Raw genomic sequence first — 27,138 nt, 5'->3', positions numbered from 1 at the left:
TGGTGATTGTGTGTTAAAGCCCCTTCAGACCTCAGTAGCCATGGAGTGTATCTGTCAGGAAAGTTAACAACCTAGCCATGTGAAGGCAGCCTGTGACAATTAAAATGTTCACCTGTTTACACAATTAAAAAAATATATTTCAGATGCAAATCTGTCTGCAAGTCTTGTTTATCTACATACAACTCCTGTAGTGTAACGACACGGAGATACTAAGTCTGTAGCAGTGTGTACTGGAGTGGAAAGAGCAATAACATAGGAAGTCTCGTCCTGCTCATGTATAAACAAAATCAACTGCTAATTAAAGGGGGAACATTTTGATTAAATTGATATATGGCGCAGGACCAGACTTGATACTTGATCACTGCTCATTCCACTCCAATACACTCTGAGCCAGACATCATCTTTAGACCTCGCTTGCCGTGGGGTGTAGCCTAAGTGTACGTACCACAACCTCAATAACACAACAAAGGCTATTTAAATTAAGCATTTGTTCTAGTCTAAACATGCTCTACACCAGACCTGGGCAAGATAAGGCCCCCGGGCCAGATCCGGCCCGTTGAGTCATTCAATCCGGCCCGTGATACATCCAAAACTTTAAAAATAATACAATACTTGACGAGCTCTGCAGATTACGTTACTTTATTTACTGCTCCATATTTATTTATTTCAAACTAAACGTCTCGTGGCGAGTGCCACGAGGCGGCTAACGATATCTGAAAATGAACCTGTCTAAGAAATGTTGATAATGAAAACAGGGTATTTAAAAAAATGGCCAGAAAAATATATATATTTGCAGATGTCGCAGGTAAAGAAACTTGCTTAATTAATATGTAAAGCTAACGTCGCAGTTTTTAAAGAGTACAAATTGCAGAGGCACTTCCAGAGCAAGCATGCGGCAAAATACAAAAAACTGTCATCGATGCTAAAATTCAACAAGTCCAAACATACATCCAGCCTCACTGACTGAGTAGTAGCAGTAAAACACACTGCTTGAACAGACTCCAGACTTCACCTCTCCTGTCAACACCCACACGAGGCTCTCCTGTTCATAATGAGTGAGTGGCCCTAAATGTTGATTTCTTGGGTCTGGGCTGCCAGAATAGCTGTCGTTAAAAGCCTGTAGTACGAAAAATATACTGGAAGAAGTTAGATAACCGCAATTATACCAACATTTGCATTGAGTGAAAATCTTCTAAGGTGATAAAAGCTTGCGTATGTTGCCCATTTGGGGCCCAACTAACACCCAGTGTAATCCTGCATGAAACCCATATGGGCAATTAACATGGGGCCATTGTGGAACCCGTGGACTAACCCACCTGCAACCCAGATTTCAGTCCATGTTATGTAAAAAGCTTGAAGATGGGACTGGGATGGGTCTTGCGTATGTTGCCCAGTTGGGACCCAGCTAACACCCAGTGTAATGTTGCATGAAACCCATATGTGCAATTAACATGAGGCCATTATGAAACCCGAGGACAATCCCATATAGGACCCATTTACTACCCATATGGTGCCCACATACCAATGTTGGCTGGGATAGACTTATAGCTGTCCTAATAACTGTTGTTAACAATATACCTTTTGTAATATAGCCTACTCTTATATTGAAAGTTACATTTTAAGGCAAGTATGTGTTGCAAGAATTCCATTGAGTAATAACCTTGAAAATTGATTCCTTAGGCCTTTGCCTGCCATAATAACAGTTGTTCATAATACAAACAACATTGTTAAAGTAAATTAAGGTAGATTATGAAAATGATGTTCCATGGAATAGAAATATGCATACATGTAATATGCAAGTAAACAGAGTTAGCTATGCTGTGTCTTTTAAGCATGTTGGTTAAAAAAAGTAATCTGGCCCGCAATGGTCTCTGGCATTTTCAATGTGGCCCCCAGTGACAATTATTGCCCGCCCCTGTTCTACACTGTAGTTCAGATTTATGTATATTGTCGAGGTCATTCACGTTCACCTTAGACAAGCTATATATTCTAAACGTCTGAAATGTAATAATGAGAATGCGGAAACTAGAATTAATGCACAGGTATTGCTAGCAAAGATCGTGGAAATGTATTAAGATTTAGGCCTACTACTCATCGTGGCGATTCTGCTCAGTTTTGCGTATTGCCCCCGCCCCGCTGGGGGTGCCCCATACCAAAACATCTCACTAGCTCATTTGGCAGGGCGAGCAAGTGGCCCCTTCTACCATACCATCAAGCTCAAGTTACCTCCTTTGCTTCCCAATCAGAAAAAACCCACAAATGAAGTCGGACGTCTCTACCTTTAGCTTAACTACCAACTTGTTAGGTTTCTTGCAGCACGGGGTTTATAATAACCCATTGACCCTTTAATTTGGTCAAAACAACCTCAAAACCATACTTCCGAAATGTCAACACTATCGTAACTTTGGAAAATGACAACCAAATTAGTATTCAGGAGTTGTCCCAAACCACGAAAAAGCAGTGTTAACCTGATGGCTACTATATCGAACGACAGACGCCGCGCGCTATTCCATAACATAAACAAAACGCACAAAATGGGGAAAACATTTTCATGAATATGTTGTATATTACACCCAATTAGATATTTGCAAAAGGAAAATCACGAAACTGTCAGAATATACATAGTAAACGCCAGACACTAATACAGACACGGGGAATTAGGAACGGATAGGCTACACCGACTAGTGTATCTACTACTCGTAGCTATAATGTCAGAGCTAATTGAATAGTTGGGGCTAGCTTCACACCAAAACATACAGAGCTTCCTCTACTAATGTACGCTACTGCAAGAATCTTGTAGCACAATGCTAGCTAACGACGGTCCTCCTTACCAGATGGAGTTTTTGATTTTGAGCTGCAATGCACTGGCCTCAGTCCCTTGCAGTCCATGAACCAGAGATGGTAAGGTGCCTATTCCAGAGCCCAGCTTCTGGTGCTGATCAGGGTGTGAATGATCCTCAGCCATCACGGTGAGATTCAGGGTGGGAGGACGGGTTCTTTAACATGCAGGCCTCAACCTGGACCTCGAGAAAGCTGTTTTTTCCACATACTGTATATTACGGACCCACCCGTTCGATGTGAGATATAATTGGCCTAATTACTAGCCGTAGAATCAGCGCCGGAAATACATGGTTAGACAGTTCATTTGGAACACCGTGCACAGAAATATATATACATAAAAACAGGTACAGAGCAATACAAAATAAACGCCTCCCTCAGGATTCCATCGCAGACTTGAGGGCGACCCGTGTGTCCGCGAACACTAGTGGTGTGTAGTGGTGACGCTCATGCTTCTACTCCTGCTGCTGTGAGCCATTGGTGGCGCAGGCGCAGTACATGAAAAACGGGTCTTGTCGTTCCACCGAGTTCCGTCCAAAAAAACATTAAGCGGCGAACGGTTGGGAAACGTATCCGATAAAACAAAATCCGAATCAGGAAGGGACCTACCTGAATTTTATCTAATATAATTTTGGGCGATGAAACACTCGCTTCTTGTTTTGTTGTTCAGAGTGAAATGCTTTCTAAAAATGTATGTTTGAGCAGCAATGAGTTTGCAACGGAATTGCTATTTCATTTAATAGTACATTTGTGCAATAAATTATAAATGTGTCTTCAACGACAAAAGTGACCCATGTGTGGATACTTACCACGCATTTTATGTTTAGCGAACAACCTAAATTAATGTGCTAATTTTCCTACAATTACAATAGCAGGTATTTTTTAAAGATTGGAAGACCCACATAGCATTGTTCCGTACACGGAGGAGAAAAACATACGATGGAGCCAAATTGAGCTAAAATGTATTGCCCGTAAGAAAAGAAGAACGCAACTGAAATATTTAAAAAATTATAATAAAAGCAAGGTTAACAAAAATAGTTAATCGTATGAAAAAATGAAATTCAATCGTATGAAAAAAATGGATTTAAACGTGTTAAAAGTGTATGCAAAATTAAATGGATTTCAGCGTCTGATCTTAAAATGTCTTCGTTCAAACACGTTTTTTTCACGTTCGCTTTTTCTTGCGATTACAATTTCTTCCCGCCTTTCGAGTCATTTTCCTTAAAACCAAGTTTTGACCCTCTATTGGCGTGGGGGCGGGGCTTTTTCTGGGCATTGAATGATCGATATTAGCCCTTCTATGCACTGCTTTCCCACTGCAATCTGTGGAGAGAAGTTTAAGAATTGTCTATGGTGTGTACTATAGTTTATTTAACTAAATAATTACTATCGATGTTCAGTTGTAAAAAAATATATACGTAATGTAAAAAAAAACTTGCCGTTATTGGGGTGGCAAAAAAACTAAATTCAAATGCGGTAAAAGTTTATACTCAACTCATTAACTGGATGTGTTGCTGTAATATTTTCAAGGACATAGGCTTAGAGCAAATGGTAATCAGCCCTTGTCTAACTCCAGTCACCAGAGCACATCAAACGTCCATCAAAACGTCCATGTCTGTGACCATGGCAACAGTGACGTCGGTGCAACTTAGAAATAACAGTTTATTATTTTGTTTAAATTTACACATTTAGCCTAGCTTACACAATTCAAAAACTTCTCTTCACAGGTTGCGTTGGGAAAGCAGTGCATGGAAAGGCTAATATCGATAATTCAATGCCCAGATAAAGGCCCGCCTCCATGCCAATCGGGGCTTAAAACATTAGCGTCATGCTGGCAACATTAGAGATTCCGTAGCAACAAGACTTCCGGTTTTCGGATTTTGCCTTCAAAATAGGAGTCCGCGGTAAAACGCGATTTTAATAATATTAAATGTATCGATTTTGACGCTTTGCTTAGTGTATATTGTAAAAATGTACTTGAGGAAATGTTCAGGAGAGTGGGTAGAATAATTATATGCAAAGAAATCAAGGGGCACTGTGCATTTGCAATTGTTGCTGGCGTTTTACTCCACCCATCCTAGATCCTATTGGCCACAATGTAACTCAATGGATATGAAATATATATTGCCCTATAGAAAAAAAACTGTTCTATACGCCGCAGTGAATGTATTGTAGGAAATGTTCAGGAGACTCTATAGAATGATTAGATGCAAAGAAATCAAGGGGCACTCTGTATTTGCAATTGTTGCTGGTGTTTTACTCCACCCACCCCATTGGCCATAATGTAACTCAATGCATATGAAATATATATTGGCCTATAAAAAAAAAACTGTTCTATACGCCGCGGTGAATGTATTGTAGGAAATGTCAAGGAAGGTGGATAGAGTAATTATATGCAAAGAAATCAAGGGGCACTCTGTATTTGCAATTGTTGCTGGTGTTTTACTCCGCCCACCCCATTGGCCACAATGCAACTCAATGGATATGAAATGGGGTGGGCGGAGTAAAACACCAGCAACAATTGCAAATACAGAGTGCCCCTGGATTTCTTTGCATCTAATCATTCTATAGAGTCTCCTGAACATTTCCTACAATACATTCACTGCGGCGTATAGAATAGTATTTTTGTTATAGGCCAATATGTATTTCATATCCATTGAGTTGCATTGTGGAAAAAGAGGGTGTGGAAATATTGTGTTGCTAGATGTAGCACACTGTTCCCCATGATTAGACAGGTTTGTCTTACTCTACACATTCTCCTGGACATTTCCTACACTGCTTTCTCTGTGGAATGTTCAATAGTTTATTAGTTATGAGGCAATATGTATTCCATATTCTGTCATTGGCATTGTCTGAATTTTACCCTTGGAACGTGTTTTAACACACACTTTTTATCGAAATTACTCTTAAATATGATCATATTTGAATTGTTGTCAATGTTTTGAGAGGTACATGTTCTCAAACACGCTCTCAAACAATTAATAAACTCAATTTATCTCAGTTTTTAAGTAATTCGTTAGTCTCTTTTATTTTGAAAAGATTTTCGTGACCCGAAAGTGTTTCTTTAATGTTGCTCACAAGACGCAGATGCTTAAAACTTGTTTTTAAGAGAAGGATGACTCGAACGAAGGTGGGAAGAAATTGTAATCGCAAGAAGCGAACGTGAAAAAAACGTGTTTGAACAAAGAAATGTAAAGATTGGACGAGAAAATCAATGTATTGTGTTAAGCATATTCTACCACATTTGAATGTGTGTTTTTTTCATACGATTAAAAATGTTTGTTAACCTTGCTTTTCTATTTTATTTGCAAAAAATATTTCACTTACGTTTTTATTTTCTTACGGTCAACACATTTGAGCTCAATTTGTCTCCATAAAAAAACATGCAGCCACGAGTGGTTGCTAAGCAACCGTAACGCAGTCCGCTGGATTCAGTGCAACAAATATGGCTGAAACAAGAATGAACGAGGTGAGGCTGTTTATGTTTTCATTTAACAGACAGCAGTATACACTGCCAATTCCACTTCAAAATACACATTAATATAAGACGAACTGGTAATTAGTCAACTGTATGTGTCCTGGCTATATTGCTGTTAAAGCTCTAGCTAGCGATGCAGTACCGCAGCCAGTACAATAAAGTAGCGAGCTAACGTTAAACCTTGCTGCGGTTTGTAATGTATTGAATAGCGAAGTTCATCCCGTGGCCTTACATTCACCACTCATTATCTTTGCTTGCAGTTAATCTTTCAAACCGTTTTTAAATATTTTCTGTCGTTACACAGAGAACACTTGCCATCTATACACACATTATATGTAACGCATGCAGAAACGTCTCAAACCAACTCATTACTTCAGAATTCAAATAACTATTTGTAATGGAATTCTGATGTATATATTTGAGTCATATAAAATTTTCGACATTCTTTTAATTATTATTTAAATATTTTCTAGATTTCTCTGTCTTATTATTAGGTGTGCGTGTCAAAGGCAAAGCATGACTCTAGATTTTGCTTTTAGTCTTCTTAGATGTGTTTGCCAAAACACAACTCTAGATTTCTCTCACACACACTGACCTTAAAGCAAACAATTGTCCTCTAGATTAAGTTATGCTGTTTTGGCTACAATAACAAACAACTACAGTTCTGTAAAATATCTAACGTTATTTACTACCTTTGTTATTTAGCCCAAAAGACACCTATCATCTAGGACAGGAAGGTCTCATGGAGAAAGATCTGTGAGACATTCAGCCTCTGTCCCCTCAAAAAAATCATCCACAATAGACCTTCTTGCTAAAGAGGAAGAATACAAGTAAGGTTCCTTGTCCAAACATCTGTTAAGTTTGATTGTATAAAATAAGGCCTCTGAAAGCAGATGACATTGTCAAGTAGTAGATTCCATTTTAATTCGGGTAGCATGCTTGGTTTATTTTACTTAAATGACTAGAATTACAATGGTAATGACCTCAAAGAAATGTGTATTTCTCCCATTCCAGACGTCTAAATGCAGAGCTGGAGGCAAAAACTGCTGAACTAGTAATGCAAGCTGAACAGGTTATGGTAAGTGGTTTCGTTAGCTATTGACACACTCAAGAAAAACATAAAACATACCTTTGTCATATTAGTTTTATTCAAACGTATTGTTCTTATTATATCTTTTTTTGCTTCTTTAGAGAGACCAAAATGAACTCTTGTCAAAACCTCTTTCTTCCAATGTTGATGTTGACACTGAGTATGAGGAATTCAGGTAATTAAATATTGCTTTGTTCAAAACATATAGTATTTATCAGTCTAGTAGACTTGATAATAATACATTGCTCAAAAAAATTAAGGGAATGCGTAATCTCCACAGTATAACACCAAGTCAATTAAACTTAATGGATATCAATCGGTTCAGGTAGGAAGCATAAGCGATTGTGAAGCAATGTCACCTGTTTTGGTGCAGATGAAAGTGACAACAGGTGCTCACAGCCAAGCACCATGCAGATCGATTGGTGTTCGCCAGAGAACGCCAGAATTGGCACTTCTGCAATTCTCTTCACAGATGAGAGCAGGTTCACACTGAGCACATGTGACAGATGTGAAAGAGTCAGGAGACGCCGTGGTGAATGTTATGCTGCTTGCAACATCATCCAGCATAACCGGTTTGGCGGTTGGTCAGTGATGGTCTGGGGAGGCATATCCTTGGAGGGTTGCACAAACCTCCACGTGCTAGCCAACAGTACCCTGACCGCTGTTAGGTACTGGGATGAAATCATTCAACCCCTCGTCAGACCTTACACAGGTGCAGTGGGCCATGGGTTTCTCCTGGTGCAGGACAATGCCCAGCTTAATGTGACCAGAGTGTGTAGGCAGTTCCTGGATGACGAAGGTATTGATGCCATTGACTGGCCCTCATGTTCCCTAAACCTGAATCCAGTTGAGAACCTCTGGGTCGTTATGTATCATTCAACATTGCCAAGTAGTGCCACAGACTGTCCAAGAGCTCACTAATGCCCTGATCCAGGTCTGTAAGGAGATCCCCCAGGACCCCATCCACCATTTCATCAGGAGCATGCTGTTGTGGGTGCATACAGCCACATGGGGGCCATACACACTACAGAGTCACATTGTGAGTTACCGAGATGAAATTCACACAAGTTGGAACAGCCTGTAAATCCAGCCTTCAACTGGTTGGTGATTTTGGTTTCCATTGACCAACATTACATCATTTTGTTTTCAACAAATTACACAATGTACAGTAAAGATTTTGATCTTTAATACATTTTGTTCATTGAGACCTGATGTGGGATTTAAGGGTTCCCTTAATTTTTTATGTTAAAAACCAACATTTTAAGTGTTTATAAAACCAAAAAGAAAAAGTCACGTCATTAAGCAAAAACAGGTTTTAGAGATGTTTGCATCATCATCATTTTGTTCCGCTTATACGGGGCCGGGTCGCGGGAGCAGCAGTCTAAGCAGAGATGCCCAGACTTCCATCTCCATAGACACTTCCTCCAGCTCTTCCGGGGGGACACCGAGGCGTTCCCAGGCCTGCCGGGAGACATAGTCCCTCCAGCGTTTCCTAGGTCTTCCCCGGGGTCTCCTCTCCGTGGGACGGGCCCGGAACACCTTCCCAGGAAGGCGTTCCGGAGGCATCCGAAACAGATGCCCAAGCCCCCTCAGCTGACCCCTCTTGATGTGGAGGAGCAGCGGCTCTACTCTGAGCTCCTCCCGGGTGACCAAGCTTTTCACCCTATCTCTAAGGGATCGCCCAGCCACCCTGCGGAGAAAGCTCATTTCGGCCGCCTGTATCCGGGATTTTGTCCTTTCGGTCATGACCCAAAGCTCATGACCATAGATGAGAGTAGGAACGTAGATTGACCGGTAAATCGAGAGCTTCGCCTTGCGGCTCAGCTCTTTCTTCACCACGACAGACCGATACATCGACCGCATTACTGCAGAAGCTGCACCGATCCGTCCATCCTTCCTTCACTCGTGAACAAGACCCCTAGATACTTATACTCCTCTACTTGAGGCAGGCACTCTCCACCAACCTGAAGTGGGCAAGCCACCCTTTTCCGACTGAGGACCATGGCCTCGGATTTGGAGGTACTGATTCTCATCCCCACCGCTTCACACTCGGCTGCAAACCGTCCCAGTGCATGCTGAAGTTCCTGGTTTGAAGGGGCCAACACGACAACATCATCCGCAAAGAGCAGAGACGAAATCATGTGGTCTCCAAACCTGACACCCTCCGGCCCCTGGCTGCGCCTAGAAATTCTGTCCATAAAAATAAAACAGAACCGGCGACAAAGGGCAGCCCTGCCGGAGTCCAACATGCACTGGGAACAAGTCAGACTTACTGCCGGCAATGCGGACCAAGCTCCTGCTTCGGTCGTACAGGGACCTGACAGCCATAAGCAAAGAACCCAGGACCCCATATTCCTGAAGCACTCTCCACAGGATGCCGCGAGGGACACAGTCGAATGCCTTCTCCAAATCCACAAAACACATGTGGATTGGTTGGGCAAACTCGCATGAACCCTCCAGCACCCCGTAGAGGGTATAGAGCTGGTCCAGTGTTCCACGGCCCGGACAAAAACCACACTGTTTGCGACTTATACAAAAAAAATTATAATATCAAATTTAAATAATTTCACACCCCTTCACACAGTATTTTGTTGAACCACCTTTGATAGCAATTACAGCCTCAAGGGTTTGTGTATATCGCTACAAGCTTGGCACACCTGTATTTGGGGAGTTTCTCCCATTCTTCTGTGCAGATCCTCACAAGCTCTGTCAGGTTATACACTCACCTAAAGGATTATTAGGAACACCTGTTCAATTTCTCATTAATGCAATTATCTAATCAACCAATCACATGGCAGTTGCTTCAATGCATTTAGGGGTGTGGTCCTGTTCAAGACAATCTCCTGAACTCCAAACAATGTCAGAATGGGAAAGAAAGGTGATTTAAGCAATTTTGAGCGTGGCATGGTTGTTGGTGCCAGACGGGCCGGTCTGAGTATTTCACAATCTGCTCAGTTACTGGGATTTTCACACACAACCATTTCTAGGGTATACAAAGAATGGTGTGAAAAGGGAAAAACATCCAGTATGCGGCAGTCCTGTGGGCGAAAATGCCTTGTTGATGCTAGAGGTCAGAGGAGAATGGGCAGACTGATTCAAGCCTTGTTACCACTGTGCAGGCTGGTGGTGGTGGTGTAATGGTGTGGGGGATGTTTTCTTGGCACACTTTAGGCCCCTTAGTGCCAATTGGGCATCGTTTAAATGCCACGGCCTGCCTGAGCATTGTTTCTGACCATGTCCATCCCTTTATGACCACCATGTACCCATCCTCTGATGGCTACTTCCAGCAGGATAATGCACCATGTCACAAAGCTTGAATCATTTCAAATTGGTTTCTTGAACAATGAGTTCACTGTACTGAAATGGCCCCCACAGTCACCAGATCTCAACCCAATAGAGCATCTTTGGGATGTGGTGGAACGGGAGCTTCGTGCCCTGGATGTGCATCCCACAAATCTCCATCAACTGCAAGATGCTATCCTATCAATATGGGCCAACATTTCTAAAGAATGCTTTCAGCACCTTGTTGAATCAATGCCATGTAGAATTAAGGCAGTTCTGAAGGCGAAAGGGGGTCAAACACCGTATTAGTATGGTGTTCCTAATAATCCTTTAGGTGAGTGTATGTCGGACATTGCTGCACAGCTATTTTAATTTCTCTCCGGAGATGTTTGGATTCAAGTCCAGGCTGGCTGGGCCACTCAAGGAAATTCAGAGACTTGTCCCGAAGCCACTCCTATGTTGTCTTGGCTTTGTGCTTAGGGCTGTTGTCCTGTTTGAAGGTGAACCTTCAGCCTGACTCTGAGGCCCTGGGTGCTCTGGAGAGTCATCAAGGCTCTATCTGTACATTGTCCCATTCATCTTTCTCTCAATACTGACTACTCTCCTAGTCCCTGCCGCTGAAAAACATCCCAAAAGCTTTATGCTGCCACCAACATGCTTCTACCGCAGGGATGGTATTGGCCAGGTGATGAGCAACGCCTGGTATCCTCCAGACCTGAAGCTGGCATTCAGGTCAAAGAGTTTTGGTTTCATCAGAACAGAGGATCTTGTTTTTGGTCCTTTAGGTACCTTTTGGCAAACTCCAGGTTGACTGTCATGTGCCTTTTACTGAGGAATGGTTTCCGTCTGGTCCCTCTTCCATACTGGCCTGATTGACGGTGTGCTACAGAGATGGTTGTTCTTTTGGAAGTTTCTCCCTTCTCCACACAGGAACTCTGGAGCTTTGTCAGAGTCCCCTTCTTCCCTGATTGTTCAGTTTGGCCAGGTGGTCAGCTCCAGGAGTGATGGGTCTTCAATTTGCAAAAATGTTTGGTAACCTTCGCCAGATCTGTGACTAAGCACAGTCCTGTCTTGGATCTCTACGGACAATTCCTTCAACCTCATGTCTTGGTTTTTACTCTGACTTGCACAGTCAAATGTGGGGCCTTAGACAGGTGGTTGCCTTTTGCAAAACATGTCAAATCAATTAATTTGACCACTGGTGGATTCCAATCAAGTTGTAGAAACATCTCAAGGGGGACCAATGGAAACAGGATGCACCTGAGATACATTTTAAGTGTCATAGTAAAGGATCTGCAATGAATATTTATGTAAATATTTTTTTAATACATTTGCAAAGAATTCTGAACCTGTATTTGCTTTGTTATTAGGTGGTATTGTGTGAAGATATAACTTTTTCTCCCAAGTTTAGAATAAGGATGTATTGTAACAAAATGTGAAATGAACAAAATGTCTATAAACATGTTGCTTAGAATCCACCTTTACAAACAGCCTATTTCATATTTTTAGAAGATACACAATTTTATTTCTACTAACCTGTAATTCTGAACTTCAAATTAATTTGTCTTTAGAAATGTGAACATGCTGGAATCTTCAGTCAGGAAACCAACTGCTAAGGTGCAGTATTCAATTCAATTTGAAATGTAAATGTATTGCATAAGAGATGCAAAGGTGATCACTTATTAAAACTGAGTTAACCGTATGAGCACTCTCAACACATTCTTCTTAAAACTGATTTTGAAGAGACATGGTGTGAGGAATCAAGGTAAAGGTAATTTAAATTATCCATATTATTTCCATTGATCAGGAAGTAACAAAGAAACTTGTCACTTCAAAATCTGTGTCTCAAAACAGACGTCCCGGAAACCAAAGAAAATTACAGTAAGAATGTTCTCCATGTCACAAACAGTCACACAAAAAAATATTGGAAACAATGAAAAACGTGTCCCTTACAATGTTCATCTTAGTTTAGGGAATCTCATCTTTATTATGACTTTTTAACGTTGGTTGTGTTTTGTTTTATTTTATTTAAGAACTACAAAAGCATCTGCACTTGATGATGTAGCAGTTCTTGAAGGTTTGGTGGATTTTTCCTTGGCTAAAACAATACGTAATATTGAGGGGAAGCTGGATGATGGAGATACTGATGACAATCTTATGGAAGACGTTATGCCCAGTGTTGGGGATGAGATGGGATCAGGTAAATTCTGAATAATTTTATTACACTTTCTCACATTCACAATATCTGGAGTAATATTATGAATCTTTACAAAAATATTCATTACAGAAAACTAAGGATTTATGAGTACCAGAAAGTTAATTGTTTCATCTGGCTTTTTGCATAGTCTGAGAATAATATTATTTGATTAACTTTACTCTATGTAGCATAATATAATGCAATTTCTATGCCACTTTATAGATGCTCAGATCCGTTTTCTCAAGGCAAAACTTTGTGTAATGCAAGAGGAATTGAATAGGCTATCAAATGAATGCAGCAAGAAGGTAACCATAGAAATATAAGAGATGGAAGTTAAGTGTATTTGAGTAACATGAAACATTGAGTATCCATTTTGTTCTAGGATGATGCAAACAGTGTTTTAAGCACAAAAATAAAGCAGGTGGAGGAGGATCGAGACAGACTACAGAAGACCACAAACGTTCAGCAAACGCAGATAGAAAAACACAAAACTTTAACAGAGCAATCAAACAGAAAATGTGATGGGCTCCAGCAAAAAGTGACTGCCTTACAGAAGGTAAGTGTCAAGGCCAATTATTAAACTGATCCTCTTTCTAGTCAGTGTTTTGGTAATATTAGTAACAGCACATATTGTAACCGCCAAAGTCCATAACTATTAGGAATGAAGTGCATAACTAGTAGTTTTGATAATCTGTTAAGTCTCATTTCTGAATGGAGACAGGGGCATTATATACTGCAACTTAGGCAAGGTTGTTAATAAAGGATGACATCAATCCTTCTGCAGGGGAATCCCTGTTACGGCCACATTAACATGATTAACTTTGCACAGTAAGGCAAACCTCTCCTGCAGCTGGTGATCGTGATGAGTTCCAGCTCAGGTGACCGATATCTTTGGAATTCAGTTAAATCCCTCATCAATATTGGGCCTCATTCACCAACCATACTTAAGAAGAAATTCCTTCTTAAAATCTACTTACACAGTTTCCAAGAAGATTCTGACATTCACCAATGTTTTTTTTATTTGGGATTTGTTTGTAGGTAAGAACAGAATCTACACACACTCAAGAGCACAGTTACGCACATTTTGAGTGCTGACATGTTTGTGACAAATAATAACTTTTTGGGCTTTCTTCAATTCTACAGAACAATAACATTTCATAATTCATCATTTTTTAATAATAATTTGCATTATTCTTGTGTGTTTTGAGATCAAACCATTTTTTTCAGCTGTGCACCATTCTCCAGATACAGCGTTTACTGAACAATAGCATCCCATGCATCTTTTTTTGTTATTTTATATCCAGTACTGAATATGACAGCTGGTTTGCTGTTCTCCTCCTGCACCAGTACCTCCACTTCAGAACTACAGAATTATTTTTTTGTTTTTTTTGTTTGGAGTCCGCTGCTCCACTGTCTTTAGATTTAGGCATTCTTGACTTTTCGTTTGAATTTTTGTGTGATTTCTGTGTGCAGACAACCCTGTAGTCTCATGCCCTTTTATGGGGATTGGCGGGGGGTTTACCTATGCTAATTAGGAACAATTGGCACATGCTTTCAATTAATGAGGACAGTGGTGTTCATCAAAATAAGAATATAGGTGCGAACAATTCTGCAGTTTAAGAACACGTCATGAATCTGACGTAGACTTTTCTTATGACCTTTCTTAAGAACCAATAAAAAAAAAAAGATTTTGGTGAATGAGGCCCATTGTCTTTGTCTTTACCAGGTTTGGAGTGAAACATGGTTGTCTAATTAGCAAAATTATTAATTGTCCTGAAAAGAAAACATTTTCAGAGTTTTCTGTTTTGACTTACTCCATATTTCCTTTCACCCTGATGAATTCCCTAGTGCTGGTAACAAGCTGGATTGCCCTTCTAAGAGGTGTTGTGTTTCCAAGTTTTTCTTTCTCAGCGCAAATGTAAATTTAGGTTAGTGTAAATTTGAAAAAGCTGAGACATTCTCTTAATTGCCATACATAAATTATTATTTATAGACAGTGTACAGATGTGGAAAGTTCTAAGAAACTCAATTATTTAGTGTTGAAATGGCAGTTTTAAAGGTGCTTCGACCAGTTTATTTTGGAGTGTGAAGACACACAACCAAGAAATATTGGTTATTTTCAATATTGTTCATGCTACATTTTTTTAAATAATTTTGTGGAGTAGGTTGTGGAGAGAGGTAAATGTCATAAAATACTATTGTTCCACTTACTGTAGATATGAATATTTGTTTATTATAATTCTACATTGTCCCTTTCAGGCAGGTTGACCAAAAAAAATGTGTTAAAACTTTATGTTGGCTACTTACACTCTTCTCAAGTTATTGTCCTGAATGTCTTTGTGTCTGTTGGAAACCAGTATTATCTATATGCATAACATGATGCAGCCACCACCATGCTGGGAACTAGAAGTGGTGCTCAGTGTTGTGTTGTATTGCATTATCCTTGATACACCTCTGGTCTTTGTTGAATATGTGCTTGAATTGACTACTCAACTGAAGGGCCTTAAAGATAATTGTGGGGGGTATAATGTGTTTTACCACTGTTTTGTTGTTTTTCATAGAAATCTGGAAAGTTTGAGGCTTTAACATCACAAAATAAATGCATAGTTTCTGAATGTGTAAAAAAACTGTTGGTGTGCATAATATTACATGAAATGCTTTTCTGAATTACATTTCCTCTGTTTTTGTTTAACAAAGGAAATTGAGGGTTTGAAGAGAGTGCAAAAACAGGCAGCAACCAATCACAGTGCAGTTGAGGTAAGACTGAACAGAGCATTGGAGGAAGTAGAGAGGTCCAAGACACAGCTGAGCAAGATCAAGCAGATAAGCAAGGTAAATGAAACCACTTATCAGTGCATTTGTCCACAAATATAGCGACTATATCAATCATCACTAAGACCTGTGGGTCCCAACCTATGATTTTCTTCCTCTGACATTTATAAGCTGAGCTACAACCTTCTAAAGTTGATGAGACAAGTACATTGTTATCAACTGTATAGAACCTCTCTCTGTTAAATGATAGCTAATAAATTGGTTTCAAAAATGATCACAGCTAAACAAAATTGACAGTTGAGGCAATCCGGTATGATTAAATAACCCCCCCAAAGTAGTGTCTGTGTGTGTTGTTAAAACTACATAGTGCCATACTGTTAGTATAATTCAGATTTGGGTTTTCAAATGTGTTTTGTCTTCCTCGTTATTTAACCTGGGTCAAAAAAACTTATTTTGTCTTTTTCTAAAAGGATACAGCAAACCAAGAACATAAAACAATAGAAACTTTACAAGCTGAAAACAAAAGGCTGGAAAAGCAAAAAGCAGAATTGATTCTGGGTTTTAAAAAACAACTCAAACTGATTGATATCCTGAAAAGGCAAAAGGTAAGTCCTGCTTTTACAAATGTAATTATTAAAATTCAATATCATTACTGATATTTCTCCCTAAACAACTGACATATTCCCTTCAATTTGGGCAGATGCATTTTGAAGCTGCCAAGATGTTATCATTTACGGAAGAGGAATTCATGAAAGCCCTTGATTGGGGGAAATCATAGAGCAATTCTAGAAAATGTATGTAATATAAGTTCTATGGTTTGCTACAACATTGATTCTGTGTAAACGTAGGCAGTAGATGTTGTTGATTTATATTTTGTATATTTGCACTACAGTATAACATTTTGCATTTCATTACAATAACAGTTTACAACAGTGTTGTGGCATCATTATCATAATAAAGACATTGTGATAAAACTTTTATTGCTTCATTATTTAAACAGACAATTTCTGCACCTACATAATCTTATGTATGATGTTGTGATATGAAGCTAGTTTGTAATTGCAGCTATAAAAATGAATACAAACATCATCACCATTAGAATTCTGTGTTACACAAAACAGACCAAAGAATCTACCATATAATGCCATCTAGTGGTGTAGTATAGAAAAGTATCATTCGTTATCTCCCAAGCCCTGTTCGCCAAAAATGTCAGACTGTCGCTTTTGGAAATTGCTTCTGAAGTCCTCATCAAAGTGTTCAAGGTCATCTTCTCTGAATATGCCCTTAACATTTGAGAATAATAAAGCTTATCATTTTCCAGAGAGGGATCATAGCATGAAAAATATTATTTTAAAACTTCACCAAAATCCAAGAAAACCTAATTTGTCTCACCTTAGGTAGATAGCCCAGCAGTTTTGTGGCATGCAGTTTTAGAAGTCTTTGTCTCTCTTCCTCAATGATCTGTCGATGCAGTGCCTCCCTCTCACGTTCAATTGCCCTATCTTCCGCCTCACGTTCCTTGGCAAAAAATAAATCAACATTTCAACAACTCTAATTTACCAACAAACTACCTCAGGCAGACAAATTATTGAAAAAGAAAACAACTGAAAAGCTTCAGGTACAATAACACTGACATTAATGGAGTGCATAAGTTTATTTATGAAGAGAGAAATATTCTCTACCTTGTCAGCCAGGTACTGCTGTCTTCTGTCCTCCAGCAATTTCTCCACAGCCCTCTTATGCTCAAGCTGCTTCATTCGACGTTTCTGGGCATTCATCTGCTCTATTCTGTCATCTTCAGCAAACTTCTCCAACATCATCTTCCTGAACACATCCTCCTCATCCTTCTCAGCCTGCCTCCGCAGTTCCTTGAAAGCCAGTTGCTCTTGGCAGGTTTGCTGCAACTCCAACCTCTGTCTGATTCTCTGCTCCATCTGTTCCTATTGAAGGCCATTTAAATCAATGACGTAAGAACTCAGCATTTAATCCTTTCTAAAGGGGGGAAATGAAGGAAACAATGATTTGCTCGCTTACTATTTGTTTCTGCCTTGCAGCCTCAGCTTGCTCCTCCAGACAAAGCTCTTCACGGACACGCTCCATCTCATCACGTTGCTGCCTCTCCATTTCAATCTTCTCAGTGAGCTATAAGAAATAGGAATCCAACATTCTATTGACATTTCTCACTTCATGCAAAAAAACTATAATTCTTAAAAACCAATTGTAGTGAACATTTTATTTGAAAACATTCTACACTATAAGGTCAAAATGACACTGACATTGTGAAAATAATGACAATGCCTTTTTTGATCAAGATCTGTTTGAAAGTTAAAATAAAAACTGTCATAAGGTTCACTTGATTATACATGGTGACTATACACAGGGTCCTATGTACAGTCATGTGAAAAAATTAGGACACCATTAAATATTCAGTTATTCATTAAGAAATGTTCACACATCGATGTCTAATCTTGTTTTATTCATCTCTGGAAAAGAAAGAGATCCAATTGCAGGTGAACAGCAAAAAATAACATTGTTTTACTCATTAAACAAAAGACATCAACATAAATGCATATTCTAACTGAGGAAAAAGTTAGGACACCCTACCCCCAATACCTAGTGTTACCCCCTTTGGCTGAAATAACTTCAGTGAGACGCTTCTTGTAACCCTCTACCAGTCTCTGACATCGATCTGAGGAAAGTTTGCCCCACTCCTCAATGCAGAATGTTAACCTGTGTGATGTTTGAGGGGTTTCTTGCATGTACAGCCTGTTTCAAGTCACCCCACAGCATCTCAATGGGATTAAGATCTGGGGCATTCCAGGACTATCCATTTCTTAGTTTTCACCCAGTCCTTGGTGGATTTACTGGTATGTTTAGGGTCATTGTCATGTTGCAGGGTCCAGTTCCACTTCAGCTTTAATTTTCTTACAGATGGTCTCACATGTTGCTCAAGCACCCTCTGATACACTGTAGAATTCATGATGGATTCTATGACTGTGAGCTGGCTAGGTCCTGCTGCAAAGCATCCCCAAACCATGACACTTCCACCTCCATGCTTCACAGTTGGTATGAGGTTCTTTTCCTGGAAAGCTCTATTTGGTTCATGTCCAAATAATTCAATTTTAGACTCATCTGTCCAAAGAACATTATTCCAGAAGTCCTGTTCTTTGTCTACGTACTCTCTGGCAAACTTCAGTCTGGCCTTGGTGTTTCTCTTGGAGAGTAAAGGTTTCCTCCTTGCACACCTCCCGTGAAGATTAAACTTGTCTCTTTCTGATTGTGGCATGCACTTTCACATCAACGGTCGCCAGAGCCTGCTGTAGGTCCCGTGATTACATTATAGGGGTTTTGGAGACTTCTTTTAGCATCTTGCGGTCTGCTCTCGGGGTGAACTTGCTTGGACGGTCAGACCTGGGCATGTTGGCAGTTGTTTTGAATGTCCTAAACTTGTACAATATTTTCTGGACAGTGTAATGTCTGATTTCAAACTCTTTTGAGATCTTTTTAAATCCCTTACCAGACTCATAAGCTGCAACAATCTTCTTTCTGAAGGCCTCAGACAGGTCTTTCGATCTCACCGTGGTGTTCACTCTCACATGAACAGTCAGGAGCACACCAAACTGAATGTCTGAGGTTTAAATAGGGCAAGCCTCTTTCAAAATGCTAAGTAACAATGTTCTAATCATGTGCACCTGATGTGATACACCTGTGGGATTTCAGCCATTTTAAGTAGGACAAAATGTGGGGGTGTCCTAATTCTTTCCACACCAGAAATTGCATGTTTATTTTATTACATTTTACAGAAAGTATTTCCTTCAGTTTTACTTGTTTAGTTATATTACTTGAATCTCTCAGTATTGTTAAAATTGACATTAAATATCCATATGTCTAAATATGTTAAAAAACATTTTCATAGGGTGTCCTAATTTTTTCACATGACTGTAGCACAGTTGTTAAAGTTGCTGTGGTTAAGTGTCTGGTTCGTTCCTTAAATGTAAAAACAGATAATTTAGTTTTCTTTAGAGTAAGGGGAGGACTTCAGAACATCTTAGGTGTCTATCATTAATTTATCAAATTAGGTTCATAACACCCACACAAGAAGACAGAGTATTTAAATGTCCAAAGATACAGTGGGGAGAACAAGTATTTGATACACTGCCGATTTTCCCACTGTATGGATGAGTGGGCCAAAATACCTGCTGCAGTGTGTGCAAACCTGGTCAAGAACTACAGGAAACGTATGATCTCTGTAATTGCAAACAAAGGTTTCTGTACCAAATATTAAGTTCTGCTTTTCTGATGTATCCAATACTTATGTCATGCAATAAATGCTAATTAATTATTTAAAAATCATACAATGTGATTTTCTGGATTTTTGTTCTAGATTCGGTTGAAGTGTACCTATGATAAAAATTAGACACTGCAAAAACCTGCAAAATCGTCAGTGTATCAAATACTTGTTCTCCCCCTGTATCTCAGGGTAATGCTAATAAGAAAATTGATTTGAGTTCCTTTTTCTTAGGCATGAAGTGACCAAAAAAGACTACATAGGGACTTTAACTATGAATATAGCCAAGAGTTTAGCAAGGTAAAGGAGTCATTTCCCTCTTACCATCTGGTGGAGATGTTCTTTGGCCTGTTCTCGTTCTCTGACTTTTGCCATTCTGTCCTCCTCCTTACGCTGCTGGTAACTGGCAAATTCCAAGATCCGTCTGTTCTCAGCCTCCATCTTCTCCCGCTCCATCCGTCTCCATTCAGCCTGCTGGCTCTTAAACTCCTCTATGTACCGTTGAGTGGCTGTTATCTTCTCCATTCTCAACTGCCGCTCCCTGGAAATAAACATGAACATTAGATGCATTTAGATGCTGATCTAAGAAAATTGAGACATTGTGTTTGTGAAGTCTGCAACCATTCAAACTCACATTTGATCTTCCTCATAGATTTTCCTGACAATTTCATCAACCATGAGTTTCTCCTTGAGGAATTCCTCATAAGCATCCTGTCTTTTGCGCTCTTTCTCCTCAAGCTGTTGCTCCAGCTCTTGCTGGTAACGCACAACCTCTTCATAGCGCTTCTGATCCAGCTTCTCCTGCTCCAAGGAGGCCCGCTCATGCTCACTTTTCAGCTTACGAGCAATATCTGCCTCCTGCCGCTAATACCAGAGGAAAAAAAGGTATAACCATAGTGTCCCCTCTTATTCAGCAGACTTGTGTGTCTTGTTATTATAGCACCATCTACTGAACCTTTTGTACAATCATGCCAAATAATTATAGCATGTTGAAGGTCCTGCCTTCCCAAGTCAGATATACAGTGGATATAGAAAGTCACCACCCCCTTTCTTATTGTTCTACTTTTGTTGCCTTTAGGCCTGAAATCAGAATTTTTCTGGCTTAATTTACACACTGTAACCCACAATATCCAAGTGATATTAAAATTATAACCGGTGAAATACCCAAAGCACACCACCTTAACTAATGTCATATATACCGATGTGACCTGATAGGAAATATTAGCGACGTTAACTAACCCATCTCTTTTAATGTGATTGACAAGCTGACAACAAACCAGTTTGGGGTGTACTAACAATCTGCTTATCTGACCAGCCTCAGTAGATACATTTACTGTTGATTGTCATATAACATGACTGTCATAATATGGAAAGAAGTGTTGTAAAATGTCTGTATGACAGTAGTTGTACAGACCAAGAAAGTGTGCATGTATCAGCATGTATTCTCACTATGAGCAGATTAAGTCAGCTGAACAGAACACATCATTGTTTCATCTTTAATTTGCTTTACACTTGTATATCTCTCTATTCATCTTTTCTTACAGAAAGCATGCTATATGATAACTTAGTTTCACCCTATCAAACATGCGCAACAGCAGCAAAAACATTTATTATTTGCAGATACCTTGTACTGAATATGAAAATTAAAGGTGAGATGTGGCAGGCCTCTGGCAGGCATATATTTTCCTTGTCCTCATTAGGCTTGATTATAGTAATTGTTCATTAGAATGTGCTACAATAACACAAACTCCTGATTGTCTCCTTAAGTGAAAATGTATTAGTTTAGTCTCAGATACAGTATGTCCCTGAGAAAATTAATTTACTCACCACTGTCTCATATCTCATAGACTCCTTTTCAGCAATCTGTGCTGCCCTCTCCCGGTTCAGGTATGCAGACTTGAGCTTTAACTCTAACTCACGAAGTTCAGCACTAAGGTGACAATGGAGACATTAACAACAAGAAACAACTATTGAAATATTCTTGTTTAAACACTAATCCAGTTGTGTGAAGACAAAGGCCTACCTATTTTCTTTTATATATTGCCTCATTTTTTCATCTCTAAGTTTTTCCAAGTTGATGCGGGCTAGTTCTTGTGCCATTCTCTCCTCTTGTTCTAGTTGCTTTTCCTTGTATATTCTATCCTCCTCTGCCTGTTAGAAAAAGCACATCATTATTTAAAGGGCTTGTTTCCCAAACAAATATTACACGGACACATTAAATACTTGCGTCCATAACTACCTTGATGAGAGCATCCTCAATTTGTCTTTCATAAAGCTCTTCGTTGACTTTGCGTTGGTATCTCATTTTTTCAATTCTCTCCTCACTCATTATACCCGCTCGCATCTGTCTCTCCTTACGGATGCATTTTGTCTGGTCCTGCCGTTGCTCTTCCTGTCGTCGAAATTCCGCTGTCAATCTTTGCTGCTGTTTGTGGGTCATGTTGTGTCGCTGGCTCATTGCAGCCTAGAGAAAACACAAACCAGACATTCATATAATTAGCAAGAAAAGACATAAGTCAAAAAATATATTTAAACTACGTTACAGTTACGCCTATCTAGCTAGTTATACTTCGCTTAGTACAGTTAATGCGCTAAATAACAGTTAATGCGCTAACGAACGAACTATAATGTAGCGTAGATAGAAACGTTACAGTAGACTAATCACTTTTGCTTACAAGGTACAGTACATTTAATGTATCACTCATCGTCGATTAGCTAGACAGCAACATTTCCTTGCAAACCACTAAAAAAATGTAACAGCCAACTAATTACCATAATTTCATAGAGTTGTGGCAAATCCAATCGTTGTTTTGTATGTTACACCATGCAGAAATGTTATGAAAACAGCCCATCTGCGAGTAACTTGACTCCTTTTGTTTTGCCCCCAGTTGTCTTAGTAACATCGCGCCAAAACGCGCATGCTTAATTACTGGTCTGTTGCTAGCAGGATATTATGCTGGCAGCACTTGCTCATTTTTCTTCAAAACAAAAGTAATAATTTCAATGCATTGCAATGTGTTAAATTCATTAAAAAATATAGTGAATTGTTGCAAAAGGCAAGTATAATTAATAGAAATAAATATAAAACATTTAGGACAACATAAAAACATACAATGTACAGACAGGTGTATTAAAATTAAAATAAGAACATTTATAATTTGGATTATAGGATTCCGGAAATACTCCCTGAGGCATGTAGAATCCATATATAGTGTCATGCGGATGACATTGCTAGCAACCTAATTTAACCTACTCACTCCACTGACACTAATGAATTACCACTACATACCAAGTGACCTATGCTAATTGCATTTTTAGTCAATTTTTTTGTTTTACGGCAATTTGCATATGACATGGATTCTACAAACCTTAGTGAGTACCACTTCACATCTTACTTTTTTTGGGGGGCAATTTGTGAATTTTTTGAAGGCATTTAAAGTAGTGGAGTGGGTAGATAAGTGCTGCAAGCTATACACTATTGCCCCATGAAACAACGCTACATTTGGATTCTACACACCTTTGTAAATAGATATTGAATGTCATGTGCCTCTTCATGTAGTCTTTGTTTTTTGTTTGTTATAGTTAACAAACTGGTCTGTACATTATATTTTTTTTTTCTCAAGAAATATTTATATTTCAACCTACATATATTTTTCAATTAATTTATTTTTGCATTTACTAGAAACAGACATACTAAATTGAAGTGACAATGAAGAGTCAGCATACTGGGAGGAGGTTAAGTGCCTGGCGGCATGGTGCACTGACAACAACCTGGCCCTAACTGCGAAGACCAAGGAGCTTATTGTGGATTACAGGAAGTCTAAAGGTTGCAGTCATGCCCCAGTTCTCATCAATGGCATTGAGGTGGAGTGTGTCCAGCTCCAAATTCCTGGGTGTCCTCCAGGGGCCTCTTCTGGACCCTCAACACCTCAACCTTGGTCAACCGCTTGTCTTCCCAGATTTTTTTTGGGATATTGCATGCGCATGCTTACCTCAGGAACCTCATTGCTGCTGTTCCTACATTTCAGTTGCACAGACTACCTTACACGTCCAACTTGCTCGATTGCACAGTCAGAATTGCCATTTGTACTTGTATTTGCCTCATCGCATAACTATTCATTCCCACTTGCACATACATATACTTAATACTCATACATTTTTAAATCTTCTGCCCTCCCCTATTTGCCTTCATTGCCCATTTAGAATTGCCATTTTGCTTTAATTGTATTTGCTTTAATTGCTCATCTATATTTTCCACTTCTAACATACACTGAATACTTACATTTCCTACTTTCTTCTATGTGCACCACTGGTTAGTTGCTAATGGCATTTCGTTGTACTATACTCGTACTGTTCAATGACAATAAAGCTGAATCTAATCTACTAAATTGCAACCAAAGGTAATGGGTGCTTTTATTTTGAAGGTTTTGTCATTACCATATGATTGTGATGCTATGTTATTGCTGCTGGCAGAATACTAATGCCTAGAGGCATGTTCTAACCTGACCAAGCCCCTAGCAGGCTACTTGATCTCATACTAAACTAATAATAATTTCATAATTTGTCAGATTTATCCAGATATATGTGCAGTTCTTGACAAATACTAATTTGCACGATACTTAATATACCACTCTAATCTGTGAGATGACCCATTACACTGATTTTAAACATAGATGAACGACAGTGTCTGCCTTACCACTACTATATTAGGCTGTTGCTCAATAAGTGTACTTGTACCCTGAAAAACGAGTCAACCAATCAAGGAGAAGTATATTCGACTCCCCCCACATCCCGCCCCCTCATATCAAAAGAGTGCAAAAAATATTCAAAAGAAAAAAGATTAAAAACGTTAAAATAAGATGTTGATCAAAAGAAGTAAAACATTTTTAATGTTATTTTATGTATGATTTTGTATTTTTTTAACATTTCTTTTTTTGCATTCTATATTTTTGAATTCGTTTTCTTTAATTAGTAAGTTTAGACGAGGAATTAACGCCTTATGTGCCTCTTTGTAGCGCTAACGATTGGGCAGTGTGCAAGTAGGGGTACTCTCCAGTACCTGCATGCTTGGAATACAAATTCACCAACCATCCTCAAGGAGTCATTAGAGTGCAACAAGGCAAGGTAACCCTTGTCAAACCAACCACAGGAGCAGTGACAATTTACACAGACCCATGCAGTAAGTTCCTGTGTGTCCTGTTTGTGTACATTTTTATTGATATTGCAGATGTTTTCCCTATCAAAGTCAAAACTGGGTAAATTCAAGGAAGGAAAACAAAAGTGTGTAATTTATTAACTAGTAAATCAAGAGAAAGAACACCAGTTTCAATTTCAAAGTTTATTTGTCAAATTCACCGAATAACAGCGTCATCCTGCACAATGAAAATCTTGTGACATGGCACCCGACATCTACGTAGTAGGAATTAAGGAAAATATATAAAGAAAAAATATAGCAGAAAAAATAAAGCAATAATATACATAACACTGTAAACTAGCAGCAATTTATAAAGAGCACTGGAAACTAACAGCAACATGGGAAGTAGCATTCAATGTTATTGATGTGGTAATAATATATTATCTATCCGCAGGGTTGGGTAGGTTACTTTGTAATCCGTTACAGATACCTGTCCGCATTTGTAATCAGTAACGTAACTTTTAGATTACTCAAAATCAGTAACGTAATCTCATTAGTTTCATATTAAGATGCATTAGAAAACAAATAGGAATAGCCTGTAACCAGTTGAACAGTTGATCAGTCAGTGTTAGAGTTTACATATAGCTGGTCAAAAACGGAATTTGAATTTAACTTATGGGTTTTGTACAGCGCCTTTGGAAAAGGTTTCTAAACCATTGCTTTCTACTTCAATATGATGGAACTACATCTCTACATTACACGCTAAACGTCTGTCAGATATTCAGTCGTTCCAATTAATCCAATATCAATCAATCACATTTATTTATAAAGGCCTTTTTACAATAGCAGTTGTCACAAAGTGCTTTTACAGAAACACCTTAAAACCCCAAGGAGCAAACAACAGTAGTGTTGAATTTCCAATAACCATGTTGTCAGCAGCCAATGATAACCAATGGATGCAATATTCTGAGTTGCAAAGCAAGCAGAATCACAAGGCCTACCTGGTATGGAAGGAGTTGAGGTGGTTGCATCAAATGCATATCATCATCCTTTGGCAGAGTGCTCCCCAACACACCGTTTCTCTTTAAATGTCGTGATTAATTCCATATAATGTTTTATCTTGAAGGCAGCCCATGTTACAGCTATCTAACAGATAGTTGCCTAATCTTCTAAAACATTTCCTGTCTGAGTTTTTCAGAGCAACTCTTCTCGGCTGTGTTGTTCGGTGCATTTGACAAACAAACCTTGAAACTTGAACTATATAATATATAACACTTGAACTATATATATATATCACACGAGGTAGGCCTATCGCCTATCATTGTGCTGAGAAAGATGCGTCAAGTATAACTAAATCACCTTTAAATAGGTTGGCTAATAGATACACACTGTTTTTACCAATCATTTTTGCGCATAATGATCACACACACAACTGTGGTGCTCAATTGTTATTTTGGTATGTTTTTAAAAAAATCAAGCATGCAGCCTGTCATAATTATTTCGCCCACCTATTATTTTTATTATTATTTATTTTTATTTTTCAATTGAAGTAATCCAAAAGTAATGTTTTTTCTTCTTCAAAAGTATCTGTAATCCGATTACAATATTTTAGTTGGTAACGTAACTGATTACAGTTACTGTTCTTTTGTAATGTATTACTTGTAAACCGTTATTCCCCAACTCTGTCTATCCGTGATGGTGAATTTCATCAGTGCCTCGCATACCCTATTATTCCTTACTGCTATTGTTACTTGATTTCTTATGAGCAAAGTGTAATCAGTTATCCTTTTCATAAATTAATCCACATCTGTATTATCAGGAATACTGTCTGCAAGTAGTATATTATATTGGTACATCCCCTTGAAGCCTGAAGAAATGATGGGACTATAGTTACTTGATTTCAGGTGATCCAAAAGCACATTTTCCCTTCTGGATTCTTTTCACAATGATGGAGGGCCCATAAAAAACTAAAACTCTCACAGGCCTATTTGCATATACTGGATTTACATATGCTTCAAAGTCAAAAAGGGAGACCGTCTTTGAGTTTCAGCTTCCTAAG

The 27,138-nt window shown here is 38.9% G+C and overlaps 3 protein-coding genes across 4 annotated transcripts in view; 1 reads left to right on the top strand and 2 right to left on the bottom strand.

Moving 5' to 3' along the window:
- Positions 1-3,337, bottom strand: part of rfx7a (regulatory factor X7a) — a 45,155-nt gene extending 41,818 nt beyond the window's left edge. Inside the window, exon 1 of the mRNA XM_010880219.4 lies at positions 2,832-3,337. Coding sequence (XP_010878521.2) covers positions 2,832-2,965 — 134 coding nt within the window. The 5' untranslated portion in view covers positions 2,966-3,337. The remainder of the gene's footprint in view (positions 1-2,831) is intronic.
- Positions 3,338-6,227: 2,890 nt separating this feature from the next.
- tex9 (testis expressed 9) lies at positions 6,228-16,500 on the top strand. The gene is made up of 12 exons (XM_010880231.5): positions 6,228-6,307; positions 7,022-7,146; positions 7,331-7,394; positions 7,508-7,581; positions 12,260-12,305; positions 12,496-12,569; positions 12,722-12,888; positions 13,108-13,190; positions 13,268-13,441; positions 15,583-15,717; positions 16,128-16,262; positions 16,358-16,500. The coding sequence occupies exons 1-12, from the start codon at positions 6,284-6,286 to the stop codon at positions 16,433-16,435; spliced, it is 1,179 nt and encodes a 392-aa protein (XP_010878533.1). The 5' UTR covers positions 6,228-6,283; the 3' UTR covers positions 16,436-16,500.
- A 314-nt stretch (positions 16,501-16,814) lies between these two features.
- mns1 (meiosis-specific nuclear structural 1) lies at positions 16,815-22,879 on the bottom strand. 2 transcript variants are annotated; one of them, XM_010880245.3, is made up of 10 exons: positions 22,718-22,879; positions 22,185-22,409; positions 21,969-22,096; positions 21,773-21,875; positions 20,580-20,809; positions 20,270-20,486; positions 17,692-17,799; positions 17,340-17,597; positions 17,050-17,175; positions 16,815-16,940 (listed from the first exon to the last, which is right to left on the bottom strand). In XM_010880245.3, the coding sequence occupies exons 1-10, from the start codon at positions 22,718-22,720 to the stop codon at positions 16,830-16,832; spliced, it is 1,509 nt and encodes a 502-aa protein (XP_010878547.2). In that variant the 5' UTR covers positions 22,721-22,879; the 3' UTR covers positions 16,815-16,829. The 2 variants fall into 2 exon arrangements, with proteins under 2 accessions (XP_010878547.2, XP_019907686.2); XM_020052127.2 differs by lacking the exon at positions 22,718-22,879 and adding an exon at positions 22,621-22,710.
- Between the last annotated feature and the right edge of the window lie 4,259 nt (positions 22,880-27,138).

The sequence above is a fragment of the Esox lucius genome, chromosome 2 (assembly GCF_011004845.1).
Source record: "Esox lucius isolate fEsoLuc1 chromosome 2, fEsoLuc1.pri, whole genome shotgun sequence".
NCBI lineage: Eukaryota > Metazoa > Chordata > Actinopteri > Esociformes > Esocidae > Esox > Esox lucius.
The sequence above is the reverse complement of the archived record's forward strand: the minus strand, read 5'-3'. Positions and strand labels throughout refer to the sequence as shown.